Source organism: Pogoniulus pusillus, chromosome 21 (assembly GCF_015220805.1).
Source record: "Pogoniulus pusillus isolate bPogPus1 chromosome 21, bPogPus1.pri, whole genome shotgun sequence".
In the NCBI taxonomy this organism is placed as follows: domain Eukaryota; kingdom Metazoa; phylum Chordata; class Aves; order Piciformes; family Lybiidae; genus Pogoniulus; species Pogoniulus pusillus.
The window spans coordinates 1,167,304-1,186,799 of NC_087284.1; the positions used below are offsets into that span (position 1 = coordinate 1,167,304).

The 19,496-nt window shown below is 49.3% G+C and overlaps 1 protein-coding gene across 11 annotated transcripts in view; it reads right to left on the reverse strand.

Annotated features, from left to right (window-relative positions):
* Positions 1-19,496, reverse strand: part of FHOD3 (formin homology 2 domain containing 3) — a 415,781-nt gene that overhangs the window by 152,498 nt on the left and 243,787 nt on the right. For all 11 annotated transcript variants that reach the window (XM_064160772.1, XM_064160770.1, XM_064160768.1 and 8 more), the window contains exon 7: positions 9,409-9,520. In XM_064160772.1, the coding sequence (XP_064016842.1) occupies positions 9,409-9,520 (112 nt within the window). The remainder of the gene's footprint in view (positions 1-9,408; positions 9,521-19,496) is intronic.

Consider the following 19,496-nt stretch of genomic DNA (forward strand, 5'->3'; position numbering starts at 1 on the left):
GGTTGTGGCTTCAGCGCAGCGTTGGTGGCAGAGCTGATGGGAGTGCTGAAACAGGGCTAGCAGAAGCTGAGCTTTGCCTGCGTTCTCCTGCCTTCTAACGGGTAAACCAAGAATTGCCTTGCTGCTTTTCACAGGCCTCTCACTGCTAAGGGCTCACTATTGTGGCTGCTCTGATGGAGATGACGGAGCTTCAACTCTGATGCTACTTCCAGCACTACAATACTCATGTGCAGTGCATAAACACACACGTGTGTTAGACTGTCTAGTTATTAAATAATGCAGCCTCTCGTTTGAAGGCTCAGTCTTTTCTCAGCTTATCCTTTAAGCAATGTTATCTATCTGAGTGCAGTCATTCCTGCCTTACACAAAATCTCAGCATCACAGCTAGGCAGTATGTACATGATACGTATCCAGTGTGATGAACATTGCACTACGTCAGAACCTCGTCTGAGGGCTGCCACTAACTTACAGAGTAGCTGCCTCTAGTAGCTGTAGGATGGAAATGCAGAAGTACTGGTCAGAACCTCGTCTGAGGGCTGCCACTAACTTACAGAGTAGCTGCCTCTAGTAGCTGTAGGATGGAAATGCAGAAGTACTGGTCAGAACCTCGTCTGAGGGCTGCCACTAACTTACAGAGTAGCTGCCTCTAGTAGCTGTAGGATGGAAATGCAGAAGTACTGGTCAGAACCTCGTCTGAGGGCTGCCACTAACTTACAGAGTAGCTGCCTCTAGTAGCTGTAGGATGGAAATGCAGAAGTACTTTTGGACAGAGCTCAGCATCTTCTACTCCTGGCTATTTAAACATGAGTGAACTCACAGCCTTATGGCATACCCCAAGTATAGACACTCAGAGGATCACAGGTCACAGGATGTCAAGGATTGGAAGGGACCTAAAGAGATCATTGAGTCCAACCTCCCTGCCAGAGCAGGACAATGCTATCTAACACAGATCACAGAAGAACACATCCAGACAGGCCTTGAAAGGCTCCAGGGAAGGAGACTCAACAACCTCTGTGGGCAGCCTGTGCCAGGGCTCTGGGACCCTTACAGTAAAGAAGTTCCCCCTTGTGTTGAGGCAGAACTTCTTTTGTTACAACTTACACCCACTGCTCCTTGTCTTATCACAGGGAGCAGTGAGCAGAGCCTGTGTCCCACCCCCAGCCCCTGTCAGCTCTCAGATATTTATAAACATTCATAAAATCCCCTCCAAGTCTTCTCTTCTCCAGACTAAGCAGCCCCAGGTCCCTCATCAGGCAGTGCTCCAGTCCCCTCATCATCCTTGTAGCCCTCCACTGGACCCTCTCCAGCAGATCCCTGTCCCTTTTCAACTGGGGAGCCCAAAACTGAACACAGTATTCAAGATGAGGTCTCACCAGCACAGAGTAGAGGGGGAGGAGAACCTCCCTTGCTCTGCTGGACACACTCTGCCTAATACAGCCCAGGATCCCATTGGCCTTCTTGGCCACCAGGGCACATTGCTGTGCCGTGGGGAACTTCTTAGCCCCAGGACCCCCAGGTCCCTCTCCACAGAGCTGCTCTCCAGCAGATCACCTCCCAGCCTGCACTGGTGGCAGTTATTACTCCTCCCCAGTTGCAGGACTCTGCACTTGTAGAGTGGTGTGTATCTGACTGTATGTCAGAAGGCAGGAACAGCTGATAGCTAATAATGCAGACCATTTACTAACAAGTGAGGTGGCAAAAACTTAACTTACTAACAGTCTGTAACAGAGCCCATGTAAGTCCCAGGACTTTAATCTCTCTCCTAAGAAATGCTTGTGATAAAGCAGCCCCCAGATGTCAGAGTGCTTAATTCTATGAGTCTGAGAGACCAAATTACTCTGGAGCTCTTACACACAGAAAAGCAGGGAGAAGCAGGAGGCAGATGGAAGTATAAATAGAAGCTCCTTCCTATGTGATGAAGTTCATGCACTTGTGGTCTGCTGGTATGTGCGAGCTAAGCCAGCACTGCTGTGGATCTCTGTTCTTCACTTTGTTTATGGATGCATACATAGAATCATAGAATCAACCAGGTTGGGAGAGACCTCCAAGATCATCCAGTCCAGCCTATCAACCAGACCCAGCCCTGGCCAATCAACTGGATCATGGCACTAAGTGCCCCAGCCAGGCTTTGCTCCAACACCTCCAGACATAGTGACTCCAACACCTCCCTGGGCAGCCCATTCCAATGCCAATCACTCTCTCTGCCAACAACTTCCTCCTAACATCCAGCCTAGACCTCCCCTGGCACAGCTTGAAACTGTGTCCCCTTGTTCTATTGCTGGGTGCCTGGCAGCAGAGCCCAACCCCACCTGGCTACAGCCTCCCTTCAGGTAGTTGTAAACAGCAATGAATTCACCCCTGAGCCTCCTCTTCTCCAGGCCAAACAACCCCAGCTCCCTCAGCCTCTCCTCACAGGGCTTGTGTTGTCCCATAGAAACGCTAGGTGGGATGTCTTTGAAATGGGGCTGAGTTAATATGGGGTTAGGCACATGTGGTACAGGTGTTGAGGAGTTATGTCATGTATCATCACCTTGTATGTACATGAAACATTGGACTGTTTTCAAAGCAGTTCTAAACTTAATCATAGACTTGAAAACTGATGAGGATGTTTCAAGAAAAGGTGCATTGCCTTTTCTTCCTCCATCCTGCTTTCCCAACAAACGAGGCAGGCACTCTTCAGTTATAAGCCACTAATTTAGCAATATAAATGGAAAAATATAGCACATCCACAAATAAAGGTGAAAGGCAGCAGTGTCAATCTGCTGAGGGTAGGAAGGCCCTGCAGAGGGATTGGGACAGGCTGGAGCCATGGGCTGAGGGCAATGGTAGGAGGTTTAACAAGGCCAAGTGCCAGGTCATGCACTTTGGCCACAACAACCCCCAGCAGCCCTACAGGTGAGGGGAGGAGTGGCTGGAGAGCTGCCTGGCAGAGAGGGACCTGGGGGTGCTGGTGGCCAGCAGCTGAACATGAGCCAGCAGTGTGCCCAGGTGGCCAAGAAGGCCAACAGCATCCTGGCCTGCATCAGCAGTGGTGTGAGCAGCAGGAGCAGGGAGGTGCTCATGCCCCTGTACTCAGCACTGGTGAGCCCACACCTCGAGTACTGTGTCCAGTTTGGGTCAGCACAGCACAGGAGGGACATTGAGATGCTGGAGCAAGTGCAGAGAAGGGCAACGAGGCTGGGGAGAGGTCTGGCAAACATGGCCTGTGAGGAGCAGCTGAGGGAGCTGGGGGTGTTCAGTCTGGAGAAGAGGAGGCTGAGAGGGGACCTTATTGCCCTCTACAACTACCTAAAAGGAGGTTGTAGTGTGTCTGCAGCTGATCTCTTCTCCCCAGTTACTAATGCTAGGACAAGAGGAAATGGCCTCAAGTTGCATCAGAGGAGGTTTGGGTTGGCTGTTGGGAAGAAATTCTTTCCTCAGCAGGTGCTCAGGCACTGGCACAGGCTGCCCAGGGAGGTGGTGGAGTCACCATCCCTGGAGGTGTTTAAAAGGAGAGTGGCTGTGGTGCTTGAGGCTGTGGTCTGGTGCTGAAGGCTGCTGGGATGAAGGTTGGGCTGGATGCTCCTGGTGCTCCTTTCCAACCCCAGTGACTCCTAGTGCTGAGATGTTGTGCTGAGGGCTTTGGGTTAGTCATGGGCTTGTCAGTGTGACCCTAATGACTGGACTTGAGAGCTTGGAGGTCTTTTCCAATGTAAGAAATTCTGTGAGCCTGTGATGACCTAAAAAGGGAACTACATATAATGCAATGGGAAAAAAACCTCTCTGTTGTAGCTAAGTGCAATTGCTTAATGATAAGTAAAAAAGAACGCAAGCCTGGGTATTTGGAGCTAACTTATTTGCAAGATTTCATGAGGCAATCTGCCAAACCTCAGGTAGGAGAGTTCCCACAAATCCCATTCCACACGCTCCAAACGCAGCCAGCAAACTACACACATCACTGGCTTTTCATATGCTTCATGTTCTTCCTTCAGGTGTTTTATTACTTTGAGTCATGTAAATGCTTTCCTGAAGCTCTTCTACAGATACAGTAGGGTCTTTAGGGTATTCCTTCCTTTCTCTTCTGACTTCAGTGAGGTTTAATAGCATGTGAACAGTGGAAATTTGAATGTACTGACAATACCCCTGAGTTCAGACAGCTGAGGAAATACCAAGGATGACTGTAAAAAACAATCATAATGCTTACAGTTACATCACAGAATCACAGAATCAACCAGGTTGGAAGAGACCTCCAAGCTCACCCAGTCCAACCTATCACCCAGCCCTAGCCAATCAACCAGACCATGGCACTAAGTGCCTCATCCAGGCTTGGCTTCAACACCTCCAGGGACGGTGCCTCCACCACCTCCCTGGGCAGCCTATTCCAATGCCAATCACTCTCTCTGCCAACAACTTCCTCCTTTGAATATTGTAATTACAGTTCTGCTTATGCCACTGTAAGAGTTATTTGGTTTCATTCCAAGCAGAAAGGCAATCTGAGGAGTCCACCATTTCAAGTGTTACACTGGTTTTTCACTGCCTGCTCCCCTGCCATAAGACACAACTAAGGGATTTTCTTCTCTTCTCAATGCACTCATTCTGACAGCTGAAAGAAAAATCTGGCTCCCTTTTCCTAGCTCTGGAATCACTTTTCTCCCCTTTCCTCAACACTTTTTGTTTCACTTGATACATTTCAGCATGTCACATTGCTCAGACAAGTTCAGCATGGAGGCAGTTGCTCCAGAGAGGGGATCTAGGTTTCCAGTTCCGTGTGTTTCAGACCACAGCAATGGCCTTCCCAACCTCAAAAACTCTCCTTGACACAAGGGAATTTTTTGCATCAGGAGAGAATGCCCTATGAGCTTAAAAATCACTTCATGCAAAAAGCCAGAAAGAATCCTTTCTGCTCTGTTCAGTTGCAAAAAATACAGTATGCACAATCAAATACTCCTCATGAGCCTGAAGGGTGGCAGATTTCACATCTGCTCGGGGGCTTTCCTCCTGCAATGTAACAACAGATGGGTTTGCTTTGACTGCAAATCCTGTGCTGTTACTGACCTCATCTTTCTCTTCAAAGGAATTACAATGAACAGATGCAATTTTCTGTTCTAAACTGGGCTGCTGCTTCTCAGAAAGAAGTGAAAAGTTTGCTGATGATACAAAGCTGGGGGGAAGAGGGAGAGGTGGCTGACAACCTGTTAGGCTGTGCTGCCATCCAGCGAGATCCAGACAGGCTGAGAGCTGGGGGAAGGCAACCTCATGAAGTCCAACAAGGACAAGTGCAGAATCCTGCACCTGGGAAGGAATAACAGCAGGCACCAGTGCAAGTTAGAGTTGCCCTGCTGGAGAGCAGCTCCACGGAGAAAGACCTTGGAGTCCTAGTCAAGTTCATCATGGGACAGCAATGTGCCCTTGTGCCCAAGAGGGCCAATGGTATTCTGGGGTGCATCAAGTGCAGCAGGCTCTTCTCCCCCTCTACCCTGACAAGAGCATGCCTAGACTGTTATATCCAGCTTTGGGCTCCCCAGTTCAAGAGAGACAGGGATCTGCCAGTCCAACGGAGAGCCACAAAGATGATTAGGGGACTTGAGCCTCTCTCCTCTGAAGAAAGACTGAGAGCCTTGGGGCTGTTCAGTCTGGAGAAGAGAAGACTGAAAGGGCATCTTATCAATGTCTACAAATACCTTTGGTGTGAGTGCCGAGTGGATGGGGGCAATCTGGTTTTGGTGGTGCACAGTGACACGAATATCAATTCATTTATCAACATTACTATTAATGTACAGGTGAAAATGAATAAACTATGTAAACGGTTTGTTAATATTAAATCTCACCAGAAGGCTGATTTATAAGGTCTGAACACATGGCTGTGGGTACTGTCACACAGGAAACAGGCAATTTAAACAATTAAGGAAAAAAAGATAGATAAAGATTAAGAGCTGGCTTGAGGGCCACACCCAAAGAGAGGCTGTCAATGGCTCTGCATCCAAGTGCAGGCCAGTGACAAGTGGAGTCCCTCAGGGGTCAGTCCTAGGACAAGTCTTGTTCAATATCTATGTGGGTGCCATGGGCAGAGGCACTGAGTGCAGCCTCAGCAAGTTTGCTGACCACACCAAGCTGTGTGGTGCAGCAGCCAGGCTGGAGGGCAGGGATCCATCCAGAGGGACCTGGACAGGCTGCAGCGGTGGGCACAAGCCAACCTCAGGAGGTTCAACAAGACCAAGGGCAAGGTCCTGCAGCTGGGTGGAGGCAATCCCAAGCACAAATGCAGGCTGGGCAGTAACTGACTGGAGAGCAGCCCTGAGGAGAGGGACTTGGGGGTGCTGGTGGATGAGAAGCTCAACAGGAGCCAGCAGTGTGCACTTGCAGCCCAAAAAGCCAAGCAGAGCCTGGGCTGCAGCAGGAGAAGTGTGGCCAGCAGGGCCAGGGAGGTGATTCTCCCCCTCTGCTGTGCTCTGCTGAGACTCCACCTGGAGTTCTGCATCCAGGTCTGGAGCCCCTGGGACAAGAGGGATGTGGAGATGCTGGAGCATGTCCAGAGCAGGGCCAGGAGGATGCTCAGAGGGTTGCAGCAGCTCTGCGGTGAGCACAGACTGAAAGAGTTGGGGCTGTGCAGGCTGCAGAAGAGGAGGCTCCCAGGTGACCTTCTTGTGGCTTTCCAGGATCTGAAGTGGGCTACAAAAGAGCTGGGGAGGGACTTTTGAGGCTGTCAGGGAGTGCCAGGACTGGGGGGAATGAAGCAAAGCTGGAGGTGGGGAGAGTGAGGCTGGAGGTGAGGAGGAAGTTATTGAGCATGAGAGTGGTGAGAGGCTGGAATGGGTTGCCCAGGGAGGTGGTTGAGGCCCCATGGCTGGAGGTGTTTGAGGCCAGGCTGACTGAGGCTGTGTGCAGCCTGCTCTAGGGTAGGGTGTCCCTGGGCATGGCAGGGGGGTTGGAACTGGCTGCTCCTTGTGGTCCCTTCCAACCCTGACTGATTCCACTCTCCATCATTTATCCACAGTCCTGGCTCACTGGAGAGGTCCCTGAAGACTGGAAGGGTCTACCTGCTGTTGGAAGGTTGGAGAGCCCTGCAGAGGGACCTTGCCAGGCTGGATGGGTGGGCAGAGGCCAATAGGATGAGATTGAACAAGGCCAAGTGCAGAGTTCTGCACTTTGGCTACAACTACCCCAAGCAGCACTACAGGCTGGGGACAGAGTGGCTGGAGAGGAGCCAGGCAGAAAGGGAGCTGGGGGTGCTGGTAGAGAGTAGGCTGAAGATGAGCCAGCAGTGTGCCCAGGTGGCCAAGAGAGCCAATGGCATCCTGGCCTGCATCAGGAACAGTGTGGCCAGCAGGACAAAGGAGGTTATTCTTCCCTCAACACTGCTCAGGCCACACCCTGAGTGCTGTGTCCAGTTCTGGGCTCCTCAATTCAAGAGAGATGTTGAGGTGCTGGAACATGCCCAGAGAAAGGCAGCAAGGCTGGGGAGGGGCCTGGAACAGAAAGCCTATGAGGAGAGGCTGAGGGAGCTGGGGGTGTGCAGTCCGGAGAAGAGGAGACTCAGGGAAGACCTCATTGCTGTCTACAACTCCCTGAAGGGAGGCTGTAGCCAGGTGGGGTTGGGCTCTGCTACCAGGCACCCAGCAACAGAACAAGGGGACACAGTCTCAAGTTGTGCCAGGGCAGGTCTAGGCTGGATGTTAGGAGGAAGTTGTTGGCAGAGAGAGTGATTGGCATTGGAATGGGCTGCCCAGGGAGGTGGTGGAGGCACCGTCCCTTGGAGGCACCGTCCCTGGACCTGGATGAGGCACTTACTGTCATAGTCTAGATGACTGGACAGGGCTGGGTGCTAGGTTGGAGTGGATGATCTTGGAGGTCTCTTCCAACCTGGTTGATTCTATGATTCTACACAAATGTTGCTTTGAGCTATTGAGACTCTTGTGGTCAATATGCTGCTTACCCTCTAAGGGAACTCAAGATATTCCTTTCTGCTGAAGCAGAAGGCTCAATCAATTGCAGTTACAGAGCCAAATCAAAACTTTAACTACAAGGAGGCTTTTTGGAATAGCTACTCACAAACTCGTGTCTCCAGATTCCTGGGCTGCATTATATTCCCAGACAGTACCCAAACACTCAGAGGGGCTGCTGGTGGTGGTATGATAGCCACTGGAGGCTTTGTAGTTTCCTCAGGATGCTGGGGGTTAGATGGTCTTTGACCTGGTCTTGGTTCCTTTCAGGGTGGACTTGGCACGGAGGTTTGCAGATGTGCAGCCAGACATGATGTCATGGTGGTGGCTAACTCTTGCCCATTGCAAGGAGTAACTTAATGCATCTACCTGGTAAACTGAGGCATGGCAAAATTTCTAGGTGAACAAGCTTGAAGCATCGAAGCTTGTTGTTACCCAGCAAAGCTGACCTGGAGCATGGCAAGGCAGAGCAGAAGGAAGCAGGGCAGAGCGCAAGGGCAGAGCAGGGCAGAGCAGAAGCAGGCAGAGCAGGGCGAAGCAGGAGCACAGTGGCAGAGCACAGCACCTTGTTTTACAGGCTCGCTCATATTCATTAAGTGCCCAACTCCTGGTTGTGTTTGCCCACAGAGATCAGCCAATCAGAATGGCACTTTGCCAAACCTGCCCACGTCAGGTGAAGTCAGGGCTCGCTTTGCCCCTGCTTGGGAAAACACAGCCCACGCCTGAACAGGTGTACACACTGTGGTTTTCCACCAAAGCAGAGTGGGTGTCTCCAAGCCTTCTCTCTTCTTCCCTGTGCTATTCCCTGCTTCAGCAGAGGGGGAGGGGGTCATGGAATCATGCCTGGACAAGCCAGGGCATGTATTATATATAATACAGTCTATACTGGCCTTTCAGGACACACAGTAGTAAGACAAGGAACAATGGATACAAACTGGAACATAGAAGGTTTCCCCTTAACGTGTGGAGAACCTTCTTTACGGTGAGGGTGATGGAGCACTGCAACAGGCTGCCCAGGAGAGTTGTAGAGTCTCCTTCCCTGGAGGCTTTCAAAACCTGCTTGGGTGCATTCCTCTCTGGGGTACCCTAGGTGATCCTCCTTCTGGCAGGGGGATTGGACTTGATGATCTCTGAGGGTCCCTTCCAACCTGTAACACTCTGTGACTCTGTGATTCCACGAAAGAGCCTCTCCTGAAGATGCCTCCAAGGTCAAAAGATGCAATGGGGCTTTCTTTGCACATGGGTGCAAGGAAGGGGCAATGACTGAGAGGCCATTAAGTTCCTCTGCTTTTCACTCCTCACTTCCCCACTATAATTCATTCTCAAAACAATCTTAAATTGCAAGAACAGTTAAAATCTGCTTCTCAAGAGGGCTGTGTTGCACAAACCGGGCACCACCACAGCTCTAGGACCACGGAAGCCAATGGCGAAATGCCCCTCTGACCTTAGCAGTGATGAGGCTTTTGCACCCCCAAGCAAGGCTACTTACCTCTCTTCTCATCCACAGTAGAAACTGCCTGCACTAGAAGCAGCGTGTTGGATTCTGTGTATTCCACAAACACCAGCAGCAGCTTCAGGGCTGTCTTTACCACCAGGCGGAACTGGAATAAAAGAGTGAGACTTGTCATTCAGCAAAGCACAGCACTTCTGCTGAGTGACACAGGGCAAGGCACAAGCACAGTGACCCAGACCTGGGAACAACGCAGGAAGAGATGGAGCTGTGTCAGAACCGAAAAAACAAGCAAAGGTAACCAGTCAGCTGATAACTTTGTTCACTGGACAGTGCTCTCCCACAGAAATCCTCACAGAATCAAAGAGTGTCAGGGGCGGGAAGAGACCTCAGGGACTCAGAGAATCAGGTTGGAAGAGACCTCCAACATCATCCACTCCAACCTAGCACCCAGCCCTATCTAAACCTCGAAAGATATCTGGTCCAGTCCCCCTGCCGGAGCAGGATCACACAGACCAGATTCCACAGGAGGTTTTGAATATCTCCAGAGAGACTCCACAGCTCCCCTGGGCAATCTGTTCCAGTGCTCTGCCACCCTCACAGGGTTCACATGGAACCTCCTATGCCTCAGCTCCCACCCACTGCCCCTTGTCCTGGCACTGGGCAGCACCCAGCAGAGCCTCCTGGCACTCACCCTTACATATTTATAAACATGGATGAGGTTACCCCTTAGTCTCCTCCTCTCCCAGCAGCACAGCCCCAGCTCCCTCAGGCTCTCCTCAGAAGGAGGATGTTCAACTTCCTTAATTATATTCGTGGCTCTGTGCTGGGCCCTCTCAAGCAGCTCCCTGTGCTTCTTGAGCTGGGAGGGTAAAGTCGATGAATCTGAATGAAAGCTTTATGTTCCCACAGGCCACAAAAGGCTGAACTTCCCTATGATCCATGCATCTATGCCTATTTCCAACATTCACATCCAAAGCTTGGTGTATACAGAACATACTGAACTAAGAAGGGATATATTTCTCAACAAACATTTATTTCCTCTGTAATGAGGTCATTTCTCCTTTGCCACCGACAGGCTCTGTCTTTGTCTCTTCACATTAAGTCACAGGAGCTTTGAAACACAACTGCCTGGTCATCAAAGCATCTCACTCAGGGAAAAAGGGGGGAATAAGAAATCATTACACTATATTGCTAACTGCTCCAGGGATATATGTGTGTGTGCATATATATGACCCAGTAGTGTGCACTTGCAGCCTGGAAAGCCAAGCAGAACCTGGGCTGCAGCAGGAGAAGTGTGGCCAGCAGGGCCAGGGCCGTGATTCTGCCCCTCTGCTGCGCTCTGCTGAGACCCCACCTGGAGTACTGCATCCAGTTTTGGAGCCTTTACTACAAGAGGGATGTGGAGATCCTGGAGTGTGTCCAGAGCAGGGCTAGGAGGATGCTCAGAGGCTGCAGCAGCTCTGCTGTGAGCATAGACTGAAAGAGTTGGGGCTGTGCAGGCTGGAGCAGAGGAGGCTCCCAGGTGACCTTCTTGTGGCCTTCCAGGATCTGAAGGGGGCTACAAAAAAGCTGGGAAGGGACTTTTTAGGCTCTGAGAGAGTGACAGGAGTGGGGGGAATGGAGCAAAGATGGAGGTGGGGAGAGTCAGCCTGGCCATGAGGAGGAAGTTCTTGAGCATGAGAGTGGTGAGAGGCTGGAATGGGTTGCCCAGGGAGGTGGTTGAGGCCCCATGGCTGGAGGTGTTTGAGGCCAGGCTGGCTGAGGCTGTGTGCAGCCTGCTCTAGGGTAGGGTGTTCCTAGGCATGGAAGGGGGGTTGGAACTAGATGAGAAAGAGTGAGAGAGTTTCTGTTAGTATTATCTCATTTCCATTCCCTCATTTTCTAACCTTCCTAAGGAAAGAGTCACAATCACCTCACAGATGCACTCAAAGTGCACAGTGACTGTGTTTGTAGCCTACAATAAGACTGTAAGCGAAGCAGGCAGTTGCAGGCTACTGCATTCACATGGCCACTCACAAAAATATACTGGAGTTGGCTTCAAAGGAATGAGCTAAAACACAGATTGCTGCTGCAAACAGCAAGTCTAGTGTGAAGAGTGACCCAAGTATTTCCCTAGATCCTGAGGTTTCACCCACTCCTGCTGAATGGCACTTAGCGTGTTGCAAAGACACTGCTAGCAGTGTAAAATCTGCTGCACATAGACTCTTGCAGACTTGATGTATCAGCGACTCAATGCCTGTTAGGGCTGACAGCCAAGAAACCCCAGGGACAAATCTGATGTGATTCCTTGAGATGCTTCTTTAGGCTAATTTGCCTATCACTGCCACAGTGATGCTTCACAGATCAAATCAAAGGAAGTTCTGCTGGGACACCCACAGGTCACTTCCCCACGACTGCACCAGGCGTCCGTCCGTGTGTTAGCTCATCAGGACAGTACCAACCTGCTCCTGCTCTGCAGTGACATTTGCTTTAGCAACAAAATTCAAGTGTGTAAAGGGTTAACCCTCCTAGGGGAGCAGTCTTGACCCTGACCCCAGGTCCTCCTGGCTCCTTCCTGGGGGTGGGTTCGACCCTCCCTCCAGGTGTAAGGTTAGCCCACTCCCACTGCCTGTCTAGCCCCTATAAAAACAGGAGCTGCCTGTTTCCTTCTCTCGCCCTGCCTCCCTGCTTGCCAGCATCATCCTCCTGGTCCTCTTTGTTTCGCCACGTGCCCATAACCCACGAGGCAGACAACACTCTGGTTGTATTTCTATATTTTGTCCCTTCTTTTCCCTTCCCTATGCCACTTTTGTAGCACCCCTACCTCAAATACCTTTTACTTATCGTTAAAGATTTCTCTTTTAACTTCCAAATTGAAGTGAGATTATTTATTTGGGTGTGTTATACCTTTTCCTCTCTACATCTAATTCCTTTTCATTGGAAAAAAAGGAGGAAGAGAGAAAGGCAGCCTATAAATTGTTACTGGTTCTATTCACTGTATTTGAGTCTCTGGGAAATTTAAGCTAGAACCAAGACAAAGTGCTTAATAGACAACCTGAAAGGAGTCTCCACTTGTTTCATAAAGTTACTCTGCAAAATAGGGGTTACCAGATCACTGCAAATGATTCCAGCATTACTATACTTCCCAGACAACCATTTGCTTACCTAGAAAGATAAGCCTGGGTATTACTTCTAATGGTTCTTTAAACCTCAAAGCTTGCACACAAGGTGACAAGAGATGCATTTACACATAAGTAGTCCAGGGTAAGTTTCAATGCATCTCTATGTGGCAGCATTCAATGGGAGACTTGCCTGTCTTATGTCTGGGTTTGCCTATCTTTGTTCCTTCCAGAGAGCAGGACCCTTTGGCAGCTGCAGCAATAAGGAGCTAGTCCCCAGCACAGTGTATCTGCCAGGTTGCAAATCACAGAACGTGGAATCCTGTGAAGCCCCAGGGGAGCCCACTGCAGCTGCACCAGACCAAGGCTCAAGCCAGCTGATTACTCAGGTGCTGTCTGCAGGTGTCTAGCTCCTGTGCTTTGCTAGCTAATAGATGCCAGTGCAAGGAACAGATACAGCCCAGAAGCAGCCCCAAAAGAGAAAATATTAGAAATGCAATGTTTTTCTTGCCACTTAGCTTGCAGAAGGAAATTCCCATTTCAGTTCTGCAATCTGCAGCTTCTGATGGCTTACCCAGCTCACAGAATGCACCAACCAGCCCCAGGAAGCAGAGGTGTCCGTAAGGGGTATGTGTCATAGCAGACTGCTGCTGTAGTCAGCACGGCCACTAGCTCAGAGAAAAACTGCCTTTAGAGCACCATTTCCTGCACAACAGAAGAGGGCATCTCAGACCCCTGCACACATTTTAAAGAAAGCATTGCTGCTGTGAACAACTTGGGCAAGTACAAAGCCCAAAGCAGTCCTAAAGACTAAGCTGCACAATACCTGCACTGACAACTTCCTACCTACCTGTGACTCGTGCAAACTTTGCACAGTTCTTTTCTAACACTGCTTTAACAGTGCTGCTTGACAGAAGCAGGCAAACACTGAGCAGCTGCACTATGCTTGGAAAGTGACTTCTTCAGCCAGCCAAGCCCCTTCAAGACATTTGATAGTCTATCACCTCCAGAAACAATGACAGTCTGGAGCCTGACATGCTCACACTAAAATCAGCTCTATCCACCACGGCACCAAGAAGCCTCTGAATGGTCTGTTCCAGGAATACTTGCTGACAAGACACGTGTTAAGTGTGGTGTGGTTTCCAATATGATGTCCTACCTGCTCAACAATCACCCATGACCTAATCATGACCACGTGTGAGCCTGATGTGTTGCATGTTGCAAAGGACAGAGTTGTAACTAAGATGGAGAGCGGCTGTTTCACAACTTTCAAAGCACCAAGAGGTTTCCACTTGTAATTAACATGGTGAGAGTCAAAGTGAGAGGCCATTGTATCCCTGTGGGAATGCTAAAATGTGCTTGCCTGGCCTACCTTTTGAATGACTGTGAAAATAGACAGCTACATTGTACATAAAGGAACTGTGATGAGAATGCATACCCGGAAAATAGAACAGCAAGCAATTGTGCCTGCATCTGTTAGAGGGCAGGAGGGCTCTGCACAGGGACCTGGACAGGCTGGACAAATGGCTCAGGAGCAGTGTGGCCAGCAGGACAAGGGAGCTTATTCTGCCCCTGTACTTAGCACTGGTTAGGCCACACCTTGAGTGCTGTGTACAGGTCTGGGCCCCTCAATTCAAGAGAGATGTTGAGGTACTGGAACGTGCCCCGAGAAGGGCAGCAAGGCTGATGAGGGACCTGGAGCACAGCCCTGTGAGGAGAGGCTGAGGGAGCTGCAGGTGTGCAGCCTGGAGGAGAAGAGGCTCAGGTCAGACCTCACTGCTGTCTGCAGCTACCTGAAGGGAGGCTGTAGCCAGGTGGGGTTGGGCTCTGCTGCCAGGCACCCAGACAGAACAAGGGGACACAGCCTCAAACTGTGTCAGGGCAGGTTCAGGCTGAATGTTAGGAAGAAGTTTTACATGGAAAGAGTGATTGGCATTGGAATGGGCTGCCCGGGGAGGTGGTGGAGTCCCCATCCCTGGAGGTGTTTAAAAGAAGGCTGGATGAGGCACTTAGTGCCACGGTTTAGTTAAATAGAAGCTGTTAGGTGATAGGTTGGACTGGCCAATCCTAGAGGCCTTTTCCAACCTGGTTAATTCTGTGACTCTGTGTTTCTTGCTTCCATTGTTATGCCACAGGAGCTTTTGCCAGTTGCTAGTACGATTGCATTCCTCATGATGTGCCCAGATGAGACAACAATGGGAGCAACGGAAGCAGTTTTCATATTCCATTCAGAAGCAGGTGAATCACTACTCAACTATTAAAAACTTCATGGAAGCCTTGAAGGCTGTTTCTGAAATTCCCCAGGCTCTCACTCAGTCTCAAAGACAGGCACAGCTGCTTTCTGAATCAACTTCACAGTCACGGCTCTGTTAAAGGCCGTGAGGCACTCACACTGTTACTTCAAATAGACATCAGAAAAGCAATAAAAGCAGCAGACTTAAGCCATGCTAGGTCCAAAAAAGTCCTAGTACCATCACTTTGAAGTCCTACTATCACCACTCTGCAAATAGAGATGTCCATTGTAAATATTACTGCTTAGCTACAAAAGAAGGCTCAAGGAGGCAATATACAGACCTGCTGGCTTGCTAAAGTGCTTTTTTTGACCAGTTGAGACTAAATGAGAAATGAGACTAAGTACTGACGTGCAAAAGCTTCTACTGAGGTAGAAACGAGAACGAGGCTCTTGTTTTGTGTCACACGTGAGCTAATTTATAGAGAGGAAAGGCTGTTAGCATCTTCTGGCTAAAGATAAGATGTATCTGGCAGTGTAAAAGGAAGAAGAAAAATTGTAAACGTTTTCCCTCTGACTCACTTTACATTAGACAGTGGAATCTGGCAGCCACTTTCCTTTCGGTCTCTTTCTATTTAGACAATCAGAAATGTGTTACGGATCCAGCCAAAGAGACCACACAGAAGGCTGGAAAACTCTTGTCTCATGAAAGGGCTTGTCTCTGGTGTTAATAACTTGCCAGCAAAGGCTTTAGCCTTTACAAGGAATGCTATCAGAGGGTTCATTGACTTAAAAGATCAAAGCGGTATGTGTGGAGTCCACATTTAAGAATATAGAAGTTGGGAGGATTTTTGTCTTTTAAAGAAGACAAATTCGACTAAAGACTCAGCGTTTCACCCAGGGCCATGGTCGTCACCCTGAACCTACTCCACTCAAATGTAAAGAAATTGCATTTTTAACTCAATTCTCCGAAGACTAAACTGAGCACAGACATGGCCTCATAGGCCATGTACTCTTCCTTGATACAACTGTCGTGGAGGACCTGTAGGCCCAAAAAGAGGCTTGTTTATGCCTTGCCTTGCCTGGACATGTTTTTCTGCCAGGAGCCCTGGTTGTAAACAAGTTGTGTAAGCCCACACACACCCAGCTCATGTCTCCCTCGGGCAAACCCATGTGATCCCCATATTTGGGAAAGTCCAGGCAAGTAGCTTCTGCCTATTATGGTATGGTTTGGCTTACTGCCAACCTGACTGGTCATTCTAGTGACCAAAGAGGCCATTGATCTCGGCCCACAGTCAATTAATAGGGGTGCACAGGTAAACAACATGCTCTGACCCTACCTGCAGCTCAGCTCGGACCCTCACTTGCAGCACTCAGCTGCTCAGACCCCCATGCTCGGACGCCATTGCATAGCTCCGATGCTCAGAGGCTCAGACCTCATGCTTTGATTCAATCGCAGCTTACCTGCCTGCATACCTTTCTTGCAGAGCTCATTTAAGCCTGCACACACACATCTATATATATAAGGAGCCTATAGCTTCCTAAGCCAGCTGCGCACATCTTCACGCTATTGCTATCAGGACCAGATCCTGCACTGCCTTTACCTACGGAGCTCAGACTGCCAGCAGCCGCACACACTTTGCATGCCCGCTGCCTATCATTGCCTGGTAAGCGCCGTTGCCGCTGAGAGAACCAGGAAGCAGACTCTGGATTGTCTGCACACACGTCCCGAAGCCATGAATGACCATTCTCCTGCTCCTGAAATCCTGCCAAGCTGATAAGCCCTGGACACAGCATCCAGAAGAAGCCAGCAGCACCAAAGGCAGAGATCACATCCTTAGCCAGGAAAAAATGTTAGAGAAAATCAATATTTCCCCAGAGACTGGGAAGATTTATCCTCTCCCCTCAAGCCAGGAAAATTCCAGCCTCCAAGTCCACAGGCAGAGACCCTGAAGAATTGGACACTGGGCTTAGGCTGTGACACAGCCCTGGAGGGTGATTAATAATTAATAAGAATAGTGAGTAAAAGCTTTGATACCTCTGTAAATTTAAGTTGCCTCTGCCGTAGAGCAGAAAGAGTTTCAGCCTGCCCTGCTGGGCAAATAGCATAAAGATCCCAAATGGCATCAAGCCGCAGGGAAAACTCCTCTCTCTGTTTATAGTTTGAATGTTTGCTAGTTAAATAACAAATCCCTGTACATATTTTTTCCTAAATTGTCTTCATAACAATTTAGGAGTCCAGAATATTGAATTTAATAAATCATATTCTATACAACATTTATATTGCCCCAATTAATTTCTCACCTCCACCAAATAGGTGAAGGTACTGAGAACCCCGCTCCGCAACAACACAGCCAGGCAGACTTCCAGCTAGCAGAACATGCAGTGCCACCAGGTTACATCCCACCAGTCAGAGGCGCATAGAGAAACCCTTCATTCTGGTGGGGTGCAAAGATGTCCCCTAACTCAGATCTAGTGCTGTGGTTGCAGCTTGCTGTTGTCCTGCCATCACCTGCAACGTAGCTTAGTTTCATGTTTTGCAAGGAGATAAAATGAACTGCTGTTCACAAGAGGAGAGAAGGTCTTCCTGGAGTGGAAGATTGTTTCAATACACAGATGTTTGGTTATTTTTAATAATTTATATATATATATATATATGTATACACGTGTGTGTGTGTGTGTGTGTGTATACATATAGAGGCATACATACATAATATATTGTGTGCCCGTATATATAAAGAGAGAGAGAGAAAGAGAGAGAGACATAATATATAGTGTGCCCAGGTGGTCAAGAGAGCTGTGGTGGTTTGGCTTTTACCTGCCCCCCCCCACTTTTAAAAATGCCCCAGCTAACTCAGATGGGCTCTGGGAATATGAATGAAGCTATTTATTTACAGCTGGCACAATATACAAGCAGCTATTTACAGTCTATACAGTTATAGACAGAAATAGACAAGTTAAAAGTAATACAGAAACACAACTCCCCTCCCAGAAACCTGAGTCCCCAGGAGGGGCTCTCAACCACCCCTGCACCTTTCCCCTGCCCCTCTCAATCTTACCCCAATCCTGAGAAAGAATAGAGGTGCAGCCAAGAGGTTAAGGAGCAAGGTTAGTGGCAGTGAGGTTAAGGAGATGTTGCTTAGTCTGAAGCCAAAAGCAGAGTGAGAAAATGGCGAATGTTATCTAATGTTTACTTTCTTGTTCCCATAGTTTTCAGCAAGACTGTGAGAGAAGTTGACATCACAATTGTTTTCCTTTTCACAGCTAAATTATCTACTTTTTCCTCACCAAAACATTCTAGCTTGCTTCAAACTAGCACAAGAGCCAATGGCATTTTGGCCTGGCTCAGGAGCAGTGTGACCAGCAGGACAAGGGAGGTTCTTCTGCCCCTATGCTCAGCACTGCTCAGGCCACACCTTGAGTCCTGTGTCCAGATCTGGGCTCCTCAAGTCAAGAGAGATGTTGAGGTGCTGGAAGGTGTCCAGAGACAGGCAATGAAGCTGGTGAGGGGCCTGGAGCACAGCCCTGTGAGGAGAGGCTGAGGGAGCTGGGGATGTGCAGCCTGCAGAAGAGGAGGCTCAGGGCAGACCTCATTGCTGTCTACAACTACCTGGAGGGAGGTTGTAGCCAGGTGGGGTTGGGTTCTTCTGCCAGGCAACCAGCAACAGAACAAGGGGACACAGTCTCAAGTTGTGCCAGGACAGGAATAGGCTGGCTGTTAGGAGGAAGTTGTTGGCAGAGAGAGTGATTGGCATTGGAATGGGCTGCCCAGGGAGGTGGTGGAGTCGCTGTGCCTGGAGGCATTCAAGCAAAGCCTGGCTGAGGCACTTAGTGCCATGGTCTGGTTGATTGGCCAGGGCTTGGTGCTAGGTCAGAATGGATGAGCTTGGAGGTCTCTCCCAGCCTGTCTGGTTCTAGTATATATGTACTCTAAACATTTAGTGTAATGCATAGCTAAGAACTATATAATAGCATATGAGAAAATGTGACATAATAATGCATTATTTTCCTTTGTAGTAAGCAAGGAAAATGAAACAAGTATCAAGCTTAATAGAATCTTAGAATGATTTAAGTTGGAATGGACATAATACCACTTTCCTTCTCATGTACGGTGAGCAAACCCAGTTCTCTCTTCCTCACTTGTCACAGAATCCTCTTGATTGGAAGAGTGTCCAGTAGATCAAGGGAAGTTCTCTCCCCCTCTACTCTGCCCTGCTGAGACCTCATCTGGAGTACTGCCTTCAGTTTTGGACTCCCCAGTTTAAAAGGGACAAGGATCTGCTGGAGAAGGTCCAGCAGAGGGCTACAAGTGTGATGAGGGTACTGGAGCACTGCCTATGAGGAGAGGCTGAGGGACCTGGGGCTGCTTAGTCTGGAGAAGAGAAGACTGAGAGGGGATTGAATCAATGTTTATAACTATCTGAGGGATGGGGGTCAGGAGTGGGGGGACAGGCTCTGCTCACTGCTCCCTGGGATAGGACAAGCAGCAGTGGATGGAAGCTGCAGCACAGGAGGTTCCAGCTCAACACAAGGGGGAACTTCTTTACTGTAAGGGTCCCAGAGCCCTGGCACAGGCTGCCCAGAGATGTTGTGGAGTTTCCTTCCCTGGAGCCTTTCAAGGCCTGTCTGGATGTGTTCCTGTGTGACCTGAGCTAGATTATGGTCCTGCTCTGGCAGAAGGGTTGGACTTGATGATCTCTTTGGATCCCTTCCACCCCTGACATCCTGTGACCTTGTGATCCTGTGACCTGTAAGATCATCAAGTCTAAACATTGACCTAATGTCATGGCTATGGT